Source organism: Corvus moneduloides, chromosome 8, assembly GCF_009650955.1.
Source record: "Corvus moneduloides isolate bCorMon1 chromosome 8, bCorMon1.pri, whole genome shotgun sequence".
Taxonomy (NCBI): Eukaryota; Metazoa; Chordata; class Aves; order Passeriformes; family Corvidae; genus Corvus; species Corvus moneduloides.
In genome coordinates, this window is record NC_045483.1 from 5928245 (window position 1) to 5945010 (window position 16766).

At 39.0% G+C, this 16766-nt stretch overlaps 1 protein-coding gene across 2 annotated transcripts in view; it reads left to right on the forward strand.

Annotated features, from left to right (window-relative positions):
* Positions 1–16766, forward strand: part of CACUL1 (CDK2 associated cullin domain 1) — a 45597-nt gene that overhangs the window by 17472 nt on the left and 11359 nt on the right. The window contains exons 4-5 of one of the 2 annotated variants that reach the window (XM_032115944.1): positions 4064–4159; positions 8609–8711. In XM_032115944.1, coding sequence (XP_031971835.1) covers positions 4064–4159; positions 8609–8711 — 199 coding nt within the window. The remainder of the gene's footprint in view (positions 1–4063; positions 4160–8608; positions 8712–16766) is intronic. The other variant, XM_032115945.1, reaches the window with a different exon arrangement.

Here is a 16766-nt window from a genome sequence, read left to right on the forward strand (position 1 = left end):
CTGCAGCATATGTGCTGGCATTTTGGCAGTGAGCATATTCCCAGGAAAATGGAACTGCCCATTCACCATAGGAGTGTAAACTCTACTAAACATACCGCTGATTGTGCCAGGTGACTCTTCATAAATAGATTAGCTTTGTGTTCCTCAAGCAGAGAGCTATTGTCTCTATTTCTTTCTTGTGAGCCATTTCCAAGTCATCTTGAGCCAGAAGCTGCCTTCTGATTTCATATGTTCAGTTTAAGAGTGATATTGAGACTGGTTTTCAAGCTGAAAAAACCCAGATCTTTTTCACATACATAGTTTCTTGCCCACAAGTGCATTGAAATGCCTACATATTAGATTTCAAATAAGGGAAAGGTAATTCACTATGCAGGATCTCCAGTTGCTTGTTTTGACTATCTCTTGTATGTCATCCTTTCTCAAATGTGTTTTCTTGTTACTTCTCATTTCTGTTGGTGCTGAGATGTCCTCTGTGGTGTATAAGGAGATGAAACTGTGTCTCTAGCATCAGCTTTTAAACAGCAACCATAATATTTTATTCTAAGAAGCAGTTGACTCACAACCAAGCTGAAGATGTTAAACAAATGCAACTGCATCAGAGTTTGAGAAATCCAACCAAACATTGAATGCTCCTCTGGACAGACACACAATACAGTTTTTGCTGGAAAACTGTTCTTAACCTTATGAGTGGTAGATAAGAGCAAATGTAGGAGAGGATTTTTACTGCCTGTCTGTATGGAGTGTTTTAAAAAAACCTCAAACAATCCAAAAAACCAATAAACTTACAAAAAACCACCCCCAAACCCTTGAATTGACAGTTTCATAAGATTCAGGATGAGGAGTGAAGGAATGAGGGATCCTCATCTTTCCTGGAAAAGCTTAGGCTAGGAGTGTGTATTTTGTATCTTTGAATAAGCTTCTGTAATACATCCTTCAGGTAAGATAGGAGTGGATGTAAAGACGTAATAGTTGCTGTGGAGTTGTAAGAAGTAAATGTCATGCTTAATTCTGCCCCTCCCCTTGTAATTTAAACAGCTGAATGTATGTGTTCTCTTTTTCTGGACTAGGACCAGGAGTAAAAAGTGTCACCCAAAGCAGTTTTTTGGGTTTTTTTCTTGTAATAGCTATATGTGAATAAGTATAGATTTTAAATGGAAATTATGCTCTAATGATGGCCACTTAAAATAAAAATATTAGCAACTTCTGTTTACTCATGAATTTGTTGCTATGTGCTGCTTTTTAGTTCACAAAATTCAAGTAGTTTGTATAAAACTAATCCAGCTTCAGTTGCTGTCCTATAAATGTGGATGTAGAGATGTGGAGAAAGATCCTGTGCTCAAGCAAGTAATTGATTTCAGTTTGGAGCAGCCGTACTATAACTGTGATGAACAGAAAACAGATTGTTCTGTTTTCCCCACACAGATTACAGTACTTCATGGGTGAGCTGTGAAAATACTATTATTGATTTCTATTTGGCTTGGGTATTTTGGTATTTACAAGTCAAGCTTTAGTTGAGCAGAGTTTGATTGTCAAGCTTGCTTTTTTGTTGTTGTCCATCGCTGTTAATGTCTTGGCTGTTGAGGCTTGACATGAGACACTGCCAGAATAAAACTGAAAAGTGACATTTCATGCTGATAAAGCAGACAACACCATGATTTATGCATTGCAGAGGTTAAAACTAAGGCCTGATATCTGCCTGACACTAGTGGGTGCTTCCTCTGAAGCTGTCAGGACCTCTTTTAGCTTTTTCTGGTTTTATCCAGAGCAGTTGTTTTCCACTGATTGCAAGGTGTGGTGGTGGTTGACAGCTCCCAGGTATCCTTCCATTAAAACACTCCTGAGGTCATTCTCAGGAGACAGCTGGTTGTGCAGACGTTGTTCCCTCATAAACAGCCTCCCTTACTGTGACATGGGCTTTGGGAGCGGAGCTAGCAGATTTCTCATCTGCAGTGGAGAAAAAGGGTATCAGTGCTTATGTCCCCTGTCGAAAGTGTGGCAGACTGGCTGTGTGCACTGCTGAGATTAAATCTGCACTGCCCAGCTTCTGTGTTTTTTTCTTGTTGGCTTTATTGTTGTTTTGGGTTTTTTTTTAATGAAAATGGCAATCTAGCAGCAAGAGAAGAGTGGTGCCCTGTGTCAGGCTATGGCCTCCGTTTGTCAGACGTGTTCTTTCAAGTAGAATTTTCCTTTTTCTTTGATCTTAGAAGCTGTATACCAATCAGAGGATATAACCATATTTAAAGTTGAGGTTGTAAAGGAGTGAAGCAGGAATACATACTGCTTAGAAACGCAGATTTCATTGCATGTTGTTTGCAACAAATTATATATGTAATGTGTATATGAAAGGGAGTCCTTGGAGCTCATAGCCACTTTTATACGTTGTTGGCATTTTGAACTAAAATTTGTTTGGCCACCCCTGAAAACTGCATTTGCAATAAGATTAAAACCTTATGATCAAAATGAGGAATAACCATGTATAGCCTTTGGCAACTGCATATGGAATAACACTCTTTCTTCCTTTGCCAGTTTTGCTTTCCTTTCTGAACTGTCTGCTCTGTATTGGTGTTTGCTGTGAAAATTACCCATGTGTTCATTAAGCATATTAAGAAGGGAGGCAAAAGAAGCTATTTTAAAGGAAAAAATCCCCTTTCATAAATTTAGAACACTTAATAGAGCAAAATATCCACATAAATTTTAACTGTTCTCTTAGGGCCCCTGGTGAGTGTCCGTACAAAGGCTGAAAATGTTTGTGGAGATAGCTTTAAGTTCTGATAAGGTGGTCAAGGTGCAGCTAAACCCTGAGTCTTTCTCATGCCACAGATGCTTTGGCTTTTCGGAAAATCTTTGTTTTCTTGCAAGGTCCCAGTTACTGCTGTATTCTCCATCTTCTTTTGGCTTGGTGCTGTCAGAGGGGAAAACAGTGCAGGGGAAGAGAAGTTTTGCTTCTCATTAACAAGCAACACCTTGCCCTTGCATTTGTATAGGTGTATCTCTATGTGAACAGTAGGAACTCAGGCAGCCACCCAGCCCCTCTGGAAAGACAAAAGCAGGGGTTGAGCCAGAGGCAGAGCAGTGTATGGGGAAGGATTGGGGTGGAGAAGTGGATAGTGGAGGAACAGGTTACTGTAGCTCCACTTCCATCTGTGAGCATCTAAGTGCACTTCTGAATGCTCCAGTGCAGCTCCCCTGCACACCTCCAAATGCATATTGTAACAGAAACAGTGGTTAGTGCTTCCCATTTTTCTGGTTCTCTTCTCAGTTTAACTTCACTTGCTGCTGAACAGATCTTTTAAGCTTCCTTATTCCCTAATTTGAGAAATAGGGTATTGTACCCAGAAAATAGCACATTCAGATTTTGTGTAGCCAAGTTTAGGCTGGGGGTCCAGGAGGAAGCAGTGTGCTGGAGCAGGTCAGGGGATTTCCCCAGGCCTGACCTGGAGCACAGGACCCGCATGCAGAACTCTCTCTGAAAATGTTGCTTTCTTTGTGGTCCTTCCAGCTGAAGCCCCTGAACACTTGCCTTTCCTTAGGTGACCCAGCAGTAGCTTAGAAGGGTTTTCTGTGGAGGACAGTGTTCCCTGGAGCTGGAAGATGTGCCACTCGCCAGCTCAGCTGCAAAGCAGCAGCTTAATGCCACCCTGCTCTTGTGGGTGGGAAAAGCTCAGGGGGGTGGGAACACACACTGCAGCACTTGTGCAGATTTGGGTATGGATTCTAGGCATGACAGCTGGTGCTTTCAAAACAAAGCCGTGGTCTTTAATAAGTGTTTTTATTTGCATATGCTAAATGTCAGTTTGTTACAGGCTCACTGTATTTCTTACTGAATGGACCTTGTGCTGGGCACTGATGTATAGTCCTAGGCAAAACCTAGTTACTGAAGGGAGATTGGTTTTGCTGGAGGGAGTTAGAGCAGAAACTCTGGAATGATGTGTGGCTTGCTTTGTGTGGACCTACTGTATCAAATCCTTTGTAGCTGTTTGAGTTTGCTATGAAAGCATAGCCCATGCTGTTCCAGATCTTTCTCTTGTTCAAATTACAACCTGACTTTTACGGTTTCTTGCAGGCCAGCCCTCCAGATCTCTATATTGAAAGATTTAACGTAGCTCTTGGACAGTATATGGGAGCATTGCAGAGCATTGTGCCTCTTTTCATATATATGGTAAGTTTTAGAAAATTCTTTTCAAATGAATATGTCCATACACAAGATGCTGACTGAAAGTGAAAAGAATAAAATGCAGCTAATAATGATTTTTGACATGTAAAACTTATGCTTCATGCCTAGTTTTGGTGCCTGCCTAACAGTACTGATCAAGTTGTATGGGGAAAGGAAGGGAAGCTGTGCTTTTTAAATGCAGAGTTTTGCAGTTGGTTTCTGCCCTAATACTTCTTTCTGGGAGTGGGGAGAATGGTTCTGATTTTGATGGGAAAAAAGCCATCTCAAATAGTTCATTACTTATATCTTTTTGAACAGAGATAATTTATTGACTTGTTAAGTTTTGGCTTCTTAGTTTGGGCAGGTTGTGGAGATGATTGTTTTTTACTTTCAGATAGAACAGATTCAGAAAAGATGGGAAGAAATGTGTCTTGGAAATGTCTTTTGGTACTTGATAAAGCTGTTTAGAGTGTTGGATAGATGAAGACAAAATAATGTTTACAGCACTGTCAGGCATACTTGGTGTGGTTCAGAAACCAATAATTTACATCCTTTTTGTCAAAGTACCAAAACTTTTATTGCCTTTTTTTTGGTGGTAGTGAATAACTTAAGCTTGAAACTTGTCCTTCTCCCAGAAACTTTCCTCGTGTTGGCATCGCTTAGAAGTTAAAAAAAAAAAAAAAAGGGATTAAATAAGCCTCAAACTCTTCAAAGTTTTTCTGATTGGTAGTTTCACAGAGTTTGGGGAGCAGTATCCTTTAGAAGGATCTCCTGTGTTTCAGTGAATTTTGGTAACTTGCTACAGTATTTTGGCATAGTGTTACCATACAGATTTGTTGCATTGAAAGAGGAATTTGCCTTTCTGGAACTTGGTGTTTTCTAATCTGCCCTTTTATTTGGTTCTGTTACCTATTGGTTCTTCTTGCTGCCAAAAGCAATGCTGACTTGGCTCAGCTGTATAGCTGGTTTATAAGGCTAATGGCAAATCAGCTGTCAAACTTTTTCACTGAAATAATTTATTAATCAGTGTTGTGCATGATGTGGGAAATATCTCTAGAGAAGTCAGGATGAAAAATGTTTGTGTTTCTTAGTTTTTTCTGTATGTATTTGGAAGTACTTTTATGTGCAGGTACTCTTGCAATCTTACGTTGTAGTGTCCAATCAAGTTTTCTCATATAGCAACAACAGTTTCCTCTGTTTGGTCCAAAGATACAACTGAAAAACAACTGCAAGAGGTGAAAGCCTAATTACTCTACAGTCTAAATTACAGCTTTGCAGTTGCTTTAATAGATACTTTTCAAAAAGTTTTGAAGTGGACTAAGTTGTTAAACTCTGCCTTTATGTCAGAGGTGACGAGGCTTTCCTTCTCTGTGATTGCTTTAATCAGGAGTTTCCAAGGCTGTTGAGTTGCTTGAGGACTTAGTTCTGAAAGGATAATTATATTGCTGCTTAGGAGAACTTTTAATGTGCATTTAAATATTTTTTAAATCTATGAAGCTGAGGAAAAACTAAAGCTTTTATGTAGAACTGGAATATGGCATAGTATTTTGTCTTAGGCTTAGTCCTGTGTGTCTTAATAGCAGCAGCAGCACTTTTCTTTCCTGATACGTACCAAAGCAGGAAAGGTGATTTCTTACCCTGTGTGTGTATGGTGACCAAGGGGTGTTTCCAACCTTATCAGGAGGGATGGTTGAGCGGGCTGACCTTGCAACTGATGGGAGTTTTTCTTTTTCCTTCTTTTGCTGGGAGCACTTTGTTTTTTTCATTGGTGATGGATTTTTTCAGTCTTAGGCTGCTGCAGCAGGTTTGTCAGAAAAGCACGGAGGCCAAAAGACCCTCTGAGATTCTGTGGCTTTACGCTCCTTCAGAAGTTCAGGGATGTAACTGAAGGTAAAATTAAACTGGAAGTTAGGGTAATACACAGTGCTTTATTCCTAGCAGAAAACTGGTTTATAAATTTAAGTGAGATTATTCTGGGTGCTTACAGGTTGTACATATCACAGTATGCTATACACGTGAATGAAAAAATATTTCCGGTTGAATAAAAAAATAGAATTTAGATGGTATATTTTTCTTACAGAATTTCAGTTTTTCATTTTACTTTGAGATATAGCTGAAAATCTGTTATTTTATCACATTATGTGAGCCTAACATTTGTGAGCACTGTGGTTTTGGGATAGTTAAAATTTATTTCATTGCCTGCAGCATATTGTTATCCCTACTGGTATTGCACTTTGTTGCTTATCAGCCAGAGGGCATTTTGTGTGTGTCTGTATACACAGGTATATGCAAGTATGAGGTGGTAAGCACTCCTATATACTGTTTTTTCTTCTTTCAAGTACTTACTGATCTCCTCTTAATATTAACTGAGTTTTATCTTTTAAGACTTGCCAGATTGCTTTATCGTAAGGTATTTAGTAGAATTAATGTTTGTATCATACCTGACTTTCTCAGTTACTCACATCTGCTTACCTTTTAGCTGTCAGTTAGACCTTTATGTGACTTGAGACATTTTTCTAGAAATACTGGCACAGCCTAGGTAGTGACGTGTTATACAGAAAATCTTCCTGATTTACCCCTAACAAGGATGGGGAAGGTGACAGCTCTTCTGCTCTCTCCTTTCAGCACTGTGGATTGGAAATGAAGCACTTAAGTTAGATGCTCTTTCTTTGTCTATTTAAGCTCACACAAGTGGAACATATTTTTGGAAAGGTGTTTCCAAGTGAGCAAATGTACAGAATATTTTACATTTGTTCTTTGTTTGTACTGTCTTGTAACTGCTGGGTTGTGGGGGGTTTTTTTGGTTGCTTTCCTAGTGAAATTACTAGAATTAAAAGTTTAAGCTTTCCAGCTCCTGAGCAAAATGAGGCACCATAATTTGGCCATCTTGTGCAAAATGGTTTAGGAAAATGGTCTGGTGAAAGGCTGTAGTGTGGTGTGTAATTTAACACTTTGTCAAAGTGTATCTTTAGTTGCTGTGGGTTTCTGTTGCAATGGCAATTCACCATTGATCAAAACCATTACAAATAAGTTAGTCTAATTAGGTTATTCTCTCTGCAGAGCCTTTCCCTCAATCTTTGTTCACAGGTCCAGGTGAGGGGAAACAACTGAGTTGTAGTCCTTGATAAAACCTCTACAGGCAGGATACCTTCAGGAGGGAACCACCAGCAGCAAGTTTACTAAATTTTAAAAAAACACCTTTTTAAGGCTGTTGTCTATCACTGCAACAAACTTAAACTACAACAGGGGCATGTATTCAGCCCTCAGACTGCCTTTGTTCTACCAGGTTCAGTCTTTATTAAAGGTGACTAACTGCTGGTGAAAGTTTGCCTCAAAAGTTTAAGGGGTTTCTGCCTGGACAGGTTGTTACGGTGTGTTTGTAGTTTTGGTAATGGCCAAGAGAATGGGTTTCACACAAAAACATGAAGATTGCTCTCTGTTCTGAGAGTTTGTTCCAGTTGTGTTAAATGCTTTAGTGAACAGGAGAAAAACTTAATTTAAAGTGTGGAAAAACCTTTCTCCCTTAAGATATCCCTGTTCTAGTAAATGCCTCAGATAAGTGGGTTATTTTTGAGTTGATTTTCTGGTAGGTTATCTGTTTAACTCTTTTACACCATTTGTCCAAATTACTTAATTCAGCTATTCCACTTCCAAGCTAGCTTTTTAATGATAGGAGATTTATCTTGAAGCAATTTTTTTCCCTCAGCATTTAAAACACGTCTATGAATAAAACACAGACAAGAAATCTTGCTATTAATTGCAGGCTGGAAATGGAGCATTGATACCAAATTAGGTATTGGGGCCCTCGAGGAACTCCTGAATAGAATTATCTCTGAATTTCCCTCAAAGAGATGAATTAATTGTTAATGCTGAATGGGTCAAAGTAATGGAATCCTAAAAATTTTAATGTAGTTCACTTTTGTATAGATTTATATATATCACTTATTTCCACAGCTGATTAGTTCTGAGTAGCTGTCCTCTGAGATTGTCAGTGAACCACAGAAGTGGATAGTTGTGCTGAGGATTTATTATTGTAACCTATCTATTTTAATGGTTTAATTGCTTTTAGTCATTGGAAAAAATATTTTCTTTCATTACAAACATAATGTCCAGCTGTATTTTGGCATTAAGAGAATTTATAAAATTTTTAGAAGTTCTAAAATGAAGTGTTTTGTGTACAAGCTCTCCATTCTGGATCAATATGGAGATTTAGTTGTAGATACAGAAAACAAAATAAATAGGTATGGCTGTATATAAATAGGTTTGTCACCAATGTTTTTTTATTGTACAGGAATGTTCTGTTTAGTTTAAATGCAGTCACCAAGGAAACGCTTCGCAGGTGAAATACTCTACGGCTTTAATATTCTGAACTGTTTTTATTCAGGGAGAAAAAAAAAGTTTACTTTATTTGCTATTATGAGAAACAAACTTGAAAACTTCTGTCTTATTTTCCAGAATAAATTTTACATAGAAACCAAGCTTAACAGAGACTTAAAAGATGACCTTATAAAGCTGTTTACGGAACATGTTGCGGAAAAGCACATTTACAACCTAATGCGTAAGTAAAGCTGTTGACTTTTCTTATAATGGAAGCCTGGAGAGCCACAGTGCTTTCAGACACTATGAAAATCCACAGCAAATACGGATAAAATGCCAAATATTAGTGAACTTCAATACAAATTCCTTTAAGGCATGAGAAAATGTGGCACAGTTCAACTTTTTTTTTTTTTCAGAAATCTGACTTTGTATGAAGTAATGGTTTGCTTGAGATCTGGGGGAACCAGTATTTGTTTTCCCCTATGACTTGTGATTATGGCATAATGAATGTTTTATTGTTCTGTTGTTTATGCTGTTGCTTTTTAACTTCCTTACCAAAATATTGACAGGTGTCATTAAGAACGTGGTGTGGTCAAAAAACTGTGATACCTCTGGGGTTATTGCCATGATGTACTCAAGTACTGCTGTAGTTGGTGAGCTGCAGAATGATGACAGCAGTTTCTCTCTAAGGTTAATGGGTTAATGCAAATATAATGTGCTTCAAGTGATACCCACAGGAGCACTTAACGGGAAGTGTGACTCCTGTGGTGAACCACAATGTTTGTCTGAAACCTGCCACCTCCGAGAGTGTCTGTGTGAGCACAGGGAGCTTGCTGCTGGCCTGCTTTGCCCCTCAGAAGGGCAGCTAGCAAAGCATTAGAGCAATTTGAGTGGAGTTTATTGCTCTTTTTTTCTTTGCTCGGGTAGCAATGCCCTGCTCCCTCCAGCTGAGGGAAAGGAGCTGTGCTGTTGTTTCAGGCTCACTGCGGGGTGACATCCTGGGCAAGGGGTGGGTGAACAGGGTGTCTACAAGGTCAGGGAGCCTGGCATTCTGCAGTGATGGGAGATCATCAGCTCTGATGAGGTCTTCTTCTTGCCATCTGGAAAAGTCACTAAAGAGCAGATCACATCACCTTGGAAATAGCAGAACAATGAGGAGTGCCCAGCCATGGGCCTGATGTTTTCTTTTGTGCCAAAGAGAACTACTGGTATCATGAAACCTGGTAAGATGATTGCTGCAACAAGATCGTGGAAAATTTGGCTGATATTGCCTTAAAATGTTCACATTTTTCAGGCAATTTTTTTTTCCAGTGGCAAAGCAAAGGTGTAACACTGAATAAACCTGACATAAGTGATGTCAGATGTGTGTTGCTAAGTAATTAACTTTCTGCAGTGATAATAGCAGAATCAAATAGAAATTGCAGATGAATTGTTGAAAGGAAAAGACCTGTGGTGTTGTGTGTGTGTAATCAGAAACGCTTTTTCCCAGCTCTGTTAATTGCAGAAGTAAAATGAAAAGAAAAAAATGAAAAAAAAAAAAAGTAAGCTGTCTGTGTTGCTGTATATGAAGTGTCTTGTTTAATGAGCAGCTTCCTTGGGTTCATTTCAGTCTGACCATCAGTTTGTTAAAGCTATGTTATTTGGATTTTATGTCCCTTCTAAGTAAGATGATAAATACTGACAGGCGTGAACTCCTAACTGTGATCTGATTTAATTAAGTCTTGGATAAGAGGATCTATAAATTGAGTTAAAGTATGCCTAAATAAAATTTTAAACTTGCTAACAGGTTCTTGGGAAATAATTGAAGATACACAGCACATGATGTAGTACTGCAAATGTGCTGAAAAACTTCTAGTATTGTATTTTTTTCTGCCTTTCTTAGCTCTTTTTTTCTAGCTTCCTGAAATTCAAACCTTCCTTTTTGGAAATGTCAGGGCTCTATGAAAATAGAATGCAAGTTGGTGTTTGTTATTTGCTTTGCTTCCCAATGTCAGCGTTTGGTGCTCTTTGCTGATATTTGATACAGATTTGGTTCAGCAAAAAGATGTTTCTGTATTGTGAGGGGAAAAAAGTGCAGATATGAATGGGGATACTTTGGAAATGAAAGTCAAGGAAGTTGTGATCTGCATGGAGAAATGAAATCCTGGGGCTGTTTTTTTAAGAGATGTTGCAACTGCCACTTCAGTGAGAAGAAGGATGCCTTCCTTCTGTTTGAAAAAAAACCAAATTACAAAATTGGTTTAATCCATTTGTGATCTAGACTTGGAGGCTCAGAGTAACATCTGCTCTCACTCCTGAAATTTGTTGCTCTGTTTTTTTGTACGAAGTGGGTTTTGTTTATAGTACCTTGTCATTCTCTCAGAGCCTGGAAGCTGGCATTTCTATTTGAAGCTGTGTTCAGGAAGGACTGTAAGTACATTTCAGGTTCATTTGATTTTTGAAAAAGTTCCTGCTCCACTCCAAAAAGATGGGGGGGAAGAAGCCAGAAGAGCAGTGCAGCCCTGATCAGCTCAGACTCCCCCAGGCTGGGTTCCCTTGTCCCTGTGCTGGCTGGTAGGAGGCTGGAAGGTGCAAGATCAACAGCTGCAACAATGGTCTCTGTGATTGGGAGCACTTCTCTGAGCACTTGGTTGCAAAAATTAGAGCGATCAAGGTGTCAATTCATTATTTACAGAGGAAATATTGCCTAAGTGAACATTACTTTGACAAATTTTTCCTGTACCAATGCCAATTTGGTTCCATTTAGGGTTTGATAGATGAAATTTCTTTTTTTAAAAAAAGCACTTCACTATCTGGAGCACTTCAGTTAAAGTAAATGCATAATAAAAACCCACAATACACAGATCCATGAACACAGTTGTGTTTGTGAAACACTTTTACACCCACACATTTATCAAGTCAATGCTCTTCAAATTAAAGTGGGTACATTTGAACTAAGTGAATATAACCTGATTATTTTCCTTACAAAGCCAGAGCTGGCTCTTGCTGGTAAGACTGCTGCATTCAGTGGCAAAGGAGAAGTTGCCATGTGTAGGAGTGCTTAACTGAATGTAACAAACAAAGATACAGCATCTTATTTACAGGAAGCTTCAGAAATGAGGGTGGGAGGGGGAGAAGATGCAGATAATATCCTCATGTCACTAGGGAAGGGGTGGTGGAGAATGTCATCTTTGTTCCTGCTACAGTCCTGCATGAGGTGACTTGTAAGCAGAAAAGTTCAGAAATAGGTTTATTTTCTCCTTATGCAGCCACTGTCTCTTCTGATAGTCCTGCACTGCAATTTCCGTGCCCTGGAAACATCCTGCCTGTTTATTCTCATCTAGAAAAATGGCAATCACTGCATGAAAGTGCATAACAGCTTCTGAAACTCTCTACTTCTAGTACTTGCAGTGGGTAAAATTCAATGGCAGAGTATTTGCAAGTAACTGCTACTCTTCTCCTTTTGGACATTGGCAGCTTAGTGCCCAAACCAAGCTCACTTTTGAATCTAACAAAAGAAGAAAAGCCATTAAGGGCATAGTGTTGTGTCTCCTTGGTGGAGAGATCACTTGGGTTTAAATTACAAGAGTTTGCAATTATTCCTGTTCTCTTCCTGAAAACTAAAGAAAGGAGGGTGAATGCTAGGCTGGAATCCTGCTCTGGGAGGTTGATGAGGTTCCCAGCATCTCCGTATTGAGCAAAAAGCAACAGAAACTCCAAGCTGGTCATAGAGGTGAAAGCTGGTTTAGAGGGCAGTCTGAGTCAAATATATATAGAATTCTTTGCTTACAGCACTGTTTGTGGGGGTAGTAGGATGTATCAGATTGATTATGGCACTTCCAAATAAGCCTTATCATATCTCTGTAGTACTTCAGCCATTTATATCTGTGTGTGTAGGGGCTGTTTCTTGCCTTAGACATTATTGTTGTGAGTTCAAGAAGTTTTTTACTCTTCAAAGAGCAATGTGCTGGTACAGATCGTTCAGTACAAGTTGGTTCTTCCCAAAAAAACATCTGTCTGCACTTTTGTACAGTAGTTACTCAACTGGGAAGTCAGGTGAACTTTATGAGAAGGAAAATAGCTTTGTGCTGCAGTTCTGATTTTGTTCCTGTTGCCTGGGGTAATTACAGAATCAGCCACTGAAGCCTGAGCACACAGAGTGGTTACTGTGTGTGGATTCTAAAGGCACGCAGGCAGTTGCAGAGTGTAGTTCTCCATGTCAGTGCCTGTGTGGGTTCAGAGCTAAAAGCCAGTGTAAAAATACATCACATAATTTGCTGAAGTAGAAGTTTTTCTCATGGTTTTCCAAGGAAAACTTCTTTGAAAAAAGTCAGGAGGAGGGAGACCACTCACAGTCTACTTCATTATGTTTTCAGCCTCTAGCTAATTACAGAGGAAGCCTTTTCTCTGAAGATTTTTACATATGACAGCTTTGTTTCTTCCCAGTTAGGTCACTTGGATTCAGATGAGGGGAAGAGATCTTGTTGTTCCATTTTATTTTTTTGTTGGAGGTGTATTAAAGTTCAATAGAAGAGCGGTTTATGTTGGAAAAGGTTTTCCTTTATAAAAACAGGAAAGATATTTCCACTGCATTGGTGTTTTCTAAAAAGTACCAGAAAAGTTACTCGAGCATTGGAAAGGGTTGCTAACAGCTCTTTAACAATGAAGTTGTCCAGATTTTTGATGCAGCAGTAGAAATGTAATGCAAAATTACAGAGAATGAATCTATTTATAGCTGTTAGAGGTTGATGAATGTAGCTGGCAGGATGTTGCCTGCGCAGGGATTCTCCTGTTGTTGTGCAGTGGCTCAGTAGGAGTGTTTGTTGCTCTGTGGGCACCCAGCCCTACGTATTTAGCAGCTGTGTTTTGCTGTGCTGACCTCCCAAAGCCTGTTGATGTCAGTGAAGCAAGGGACCCTCCTCATCTCTTTGGCTGTGTGCTGCTTTGACAAAATGCCTTTCACTAATAAATGCCGTATCCAGCTTTTGTTTGTGAATACAGAGCTCTCTGTTTGAGAGGAGCAGTGCAAAAGGCTGAGAGAAGGACTGATTGATGCCAAGTTCATGGCCTGACTCTACAGCTACAACAGAGACCGCAGGGTTTGTTTTGAAGTGTGCTGGGGTTTTTTTATTCACTCCCCATGCCTCACCCTTTGGCAGAGATACACAAGAAAAAGATGGATTGAACTGACATTCACGCTGTTTGAGGTGACATTTCTTTCCCCTCCCTCCATTTTGACATCTGTCTCAAACAATCTGCATATGAGAAGCAGCCTGTTACTGCCTTGACGCACAAACTGTGGAGAAAATGCCCTGACAAAGGGAGAAAACACTCTCATGGTGTTTCAGCTTCTTGCAGAGAGCATTGCCCCCAGCCTTTCTGTGTGCTGCTGACAGTGAAGGAGTTGTTCATTGTGCTTCTCATTTCCGTGTCACATCTAATGACTGTGTTTCATAAGGAAAATGATCTTGTTCTTGAATGTCTGTCCTGAGTTGTTTTTGACAGAAATGCCTAGAGCATCATTATAGGTTTGGTGCAGCAGAACCATGGGCTTTTATCTGAAAAGTTTGGGCCCTGTAGGCAAAGCTGGGGGTTTCATTGCATGGTTTAGGCTGTCTGCATTAATCAGTGGGGTGGTGTAAAGGGAGCAGAGTATAAAACACCTCTGTGTTGATGTTGAGGACCCAGTGCTGACCTTTCTCTGCTTTTTGGAGAGTTTTATTTCCCACTTGCTAATGTCTGCTCCTTTGGACAGAGTGCCAAGGAGTAGCAGTTCGAGCACATCTGGTTTAATCTTGCCCAAAAGGAATTGAAGTAATATGCTCCAAGGCAGCTCTGTCATACCAACCAAGGAGCAGCAAAGTGGGGATGATCAGTGAATTTGCTTCAAAATCACATTTCTAATCTGAACTAAAGCTTTAATATAGAAACTGCCCTCAGGCTTTCGAAATCATTATTCTTTTTGGTTTGGGACACAGAGTGATGACAGAAGCAATGTGTTTTAAAAATGTCTTTTTGGATTACTGAGGCCCTTTCCTTCTGTAATACATTGGATGATATTCGGCCTCTAGACATTGCTTTGTTTTCTCCTAAAACTCTGAAAAGTTAGTATGAGAAGAAAATCTGCACAACTCCACTCTGCTACGTTCATAAACTATATCTCTTGCTTTTTAAGTTTAGGAATGAGACAAAAACAAAGGGAGATATCGTTAAAAAATAAATATTAAAAAAGGCAGAATTACTGGCCTGTGGAGTGTCTCCGTCCTTAGAATTAGCATATGTGTCAGGATAGGTAAAATAAAATATTTCTTCCTCAGGGCCTTAAAAATGAAGAAAGGTAGTGGAGCACTAGGAGGAAATAACAATTAATTCCAGTGTGTTTGTGCTAGACTAAAACAGGGTGATTTCTGTTAGAATTCCTCTGAAATAAAAAGCTAATGTAGCCTTTTCTCCAGCTATAAAGCTGTTGAGGTTCCAGCTTCTGACAGTAAATGATTTGGGGGGCAAGAGGGTTCTCTAGCAGAAAAGGTCCTTTTTTTAAGATGTAGGGAAAGGATGCATTTATTCTGAAGTTCCATATTAAAAATAATTTTAAAAGAAATTTATGCATCTACAGGATTGTAAATTTCAGTATTTAATTTCTAGCTTATTTCGTCTTGGCAAATAGTTTAATCACTTCAAATTTCCAATTCTAACCTTATAAACAATGTTCTCCTTCCTCTCCTTCCTTCTTTCCTTCCAAATATTGGTAGACATGGATAACTGAGATCTGTAAATCTGGAAATCAACTGCAGTATTGTTCCACTTCTTTTCTGGCCTGTGGGGAGGGTACTGGGGTGCTGCTATTGCAGAAAAGTTGACCATTCCTTCAAAACTCGTCACATTAATGTCACCCCTTTCTCAGACTTCAACAGTTAACCCTGCACTCTCCAGGGCTAAATAAAGTAGCTTTTGTAGCTGTTAATCTTTTACACCCCCTGTGCTCTGCAAATCTGATGGAATAATCAATATTTACACACTCAGCAGTTTAAGGGTGCCATTGCTAATACTGAAGTCGCAGCTGTAATTTGACAGCTAAGGACTAAGTAATTGTGTTGTAACAATACTGGAAGCAGTCTGGGTTGTTACCAAGTACTGTAGAACACATTCAAATTCTTTAAACAGCAATCTACATGCAAATTTTGCCTCTGAACTAAACCTTTCATCAAAGAATTTAGGACATTTTAAAAAGTTGCAGCTACGTTTCTTATTTTCCTTGTTTCATGTTGATTAAGTTGCAGCACCTCAAATTAAGTTGGAAAATACAGTCTCAAGTAATGACCACCATGGTTAATCTGGCTCCTTGTCAAAGAAATAGGAGTAATATTCCAATTTCAATAAGGCCTCATAAAAATATAAATGTGAAAATACCACCTTATTTTCCAATTATACAAGTCCCAAAGCATATATCTCTACATTTATAGCTGTGTTTTTCATATTTATTCTTTTTACAACACTGAATATTTTCCGTGTGATTAAGGCTCGGAATTTTTATTTTGTAGCATTTTTATTAGGTACTTAATAAAGCTTTTGGTCTATGTAATGAGTATTTTTAAAGTAGACTGTGGCTTTATTAAATGCCTAGTGGCAAATGTTTAGTAATAAAACCAAATTTTTATCTCTTTTCTTTTCTGATCTACATTGTAATTCATTACAAACTTATAAAGAATTTAAGTTGGTAAAAATTTGTTTTTAGTTCTGTTTAAAGGAAGATAAAATACCAGGATCATGAGGAGTTTGATGTAACTGCAAGTGTGAGGGTTAAGCCAAAGAGAAAGTCAATTTTCATTCAAAAGCCTTTTGAAGTTCTAGGTCAGTAATTAACATGGAGGAACTGTACCTAGGTTAAAGGAGTGAAAAGGTAATAAATGATCAAGCTTCATCAGACAATTTAATAATAAAATAGGCAGCAGGTAAAAAGACCCCAACAAACCCAAAATGCCAAATAACAGCAATAACAAACAAGCACAAAAACCTGACCAACCTTAGAGAAAAAACCCACAACCCAAAATGGCAACAACAAAAACTTTCAGCTGCATCTTGGGCGCCAGCAGTGGCAATTCCCTCCCTGTTTAATTGCTGTTGGCATCTGGGTTCGATCCAGTGCTTTGCATGGACTGGGATAAAGGAACCATCTTCAAGGTGAATGGGATTTTATGACAGTGAAGTGGAAAGGTTTGTGTGGTCAGATGGACCCTGGATAATTTAGCTGAGAGAAAGGCAATTTATCCTAGTACAGATTTGACTCTGTGGGATCTGCAGGTCCTCCCAAGGGGCA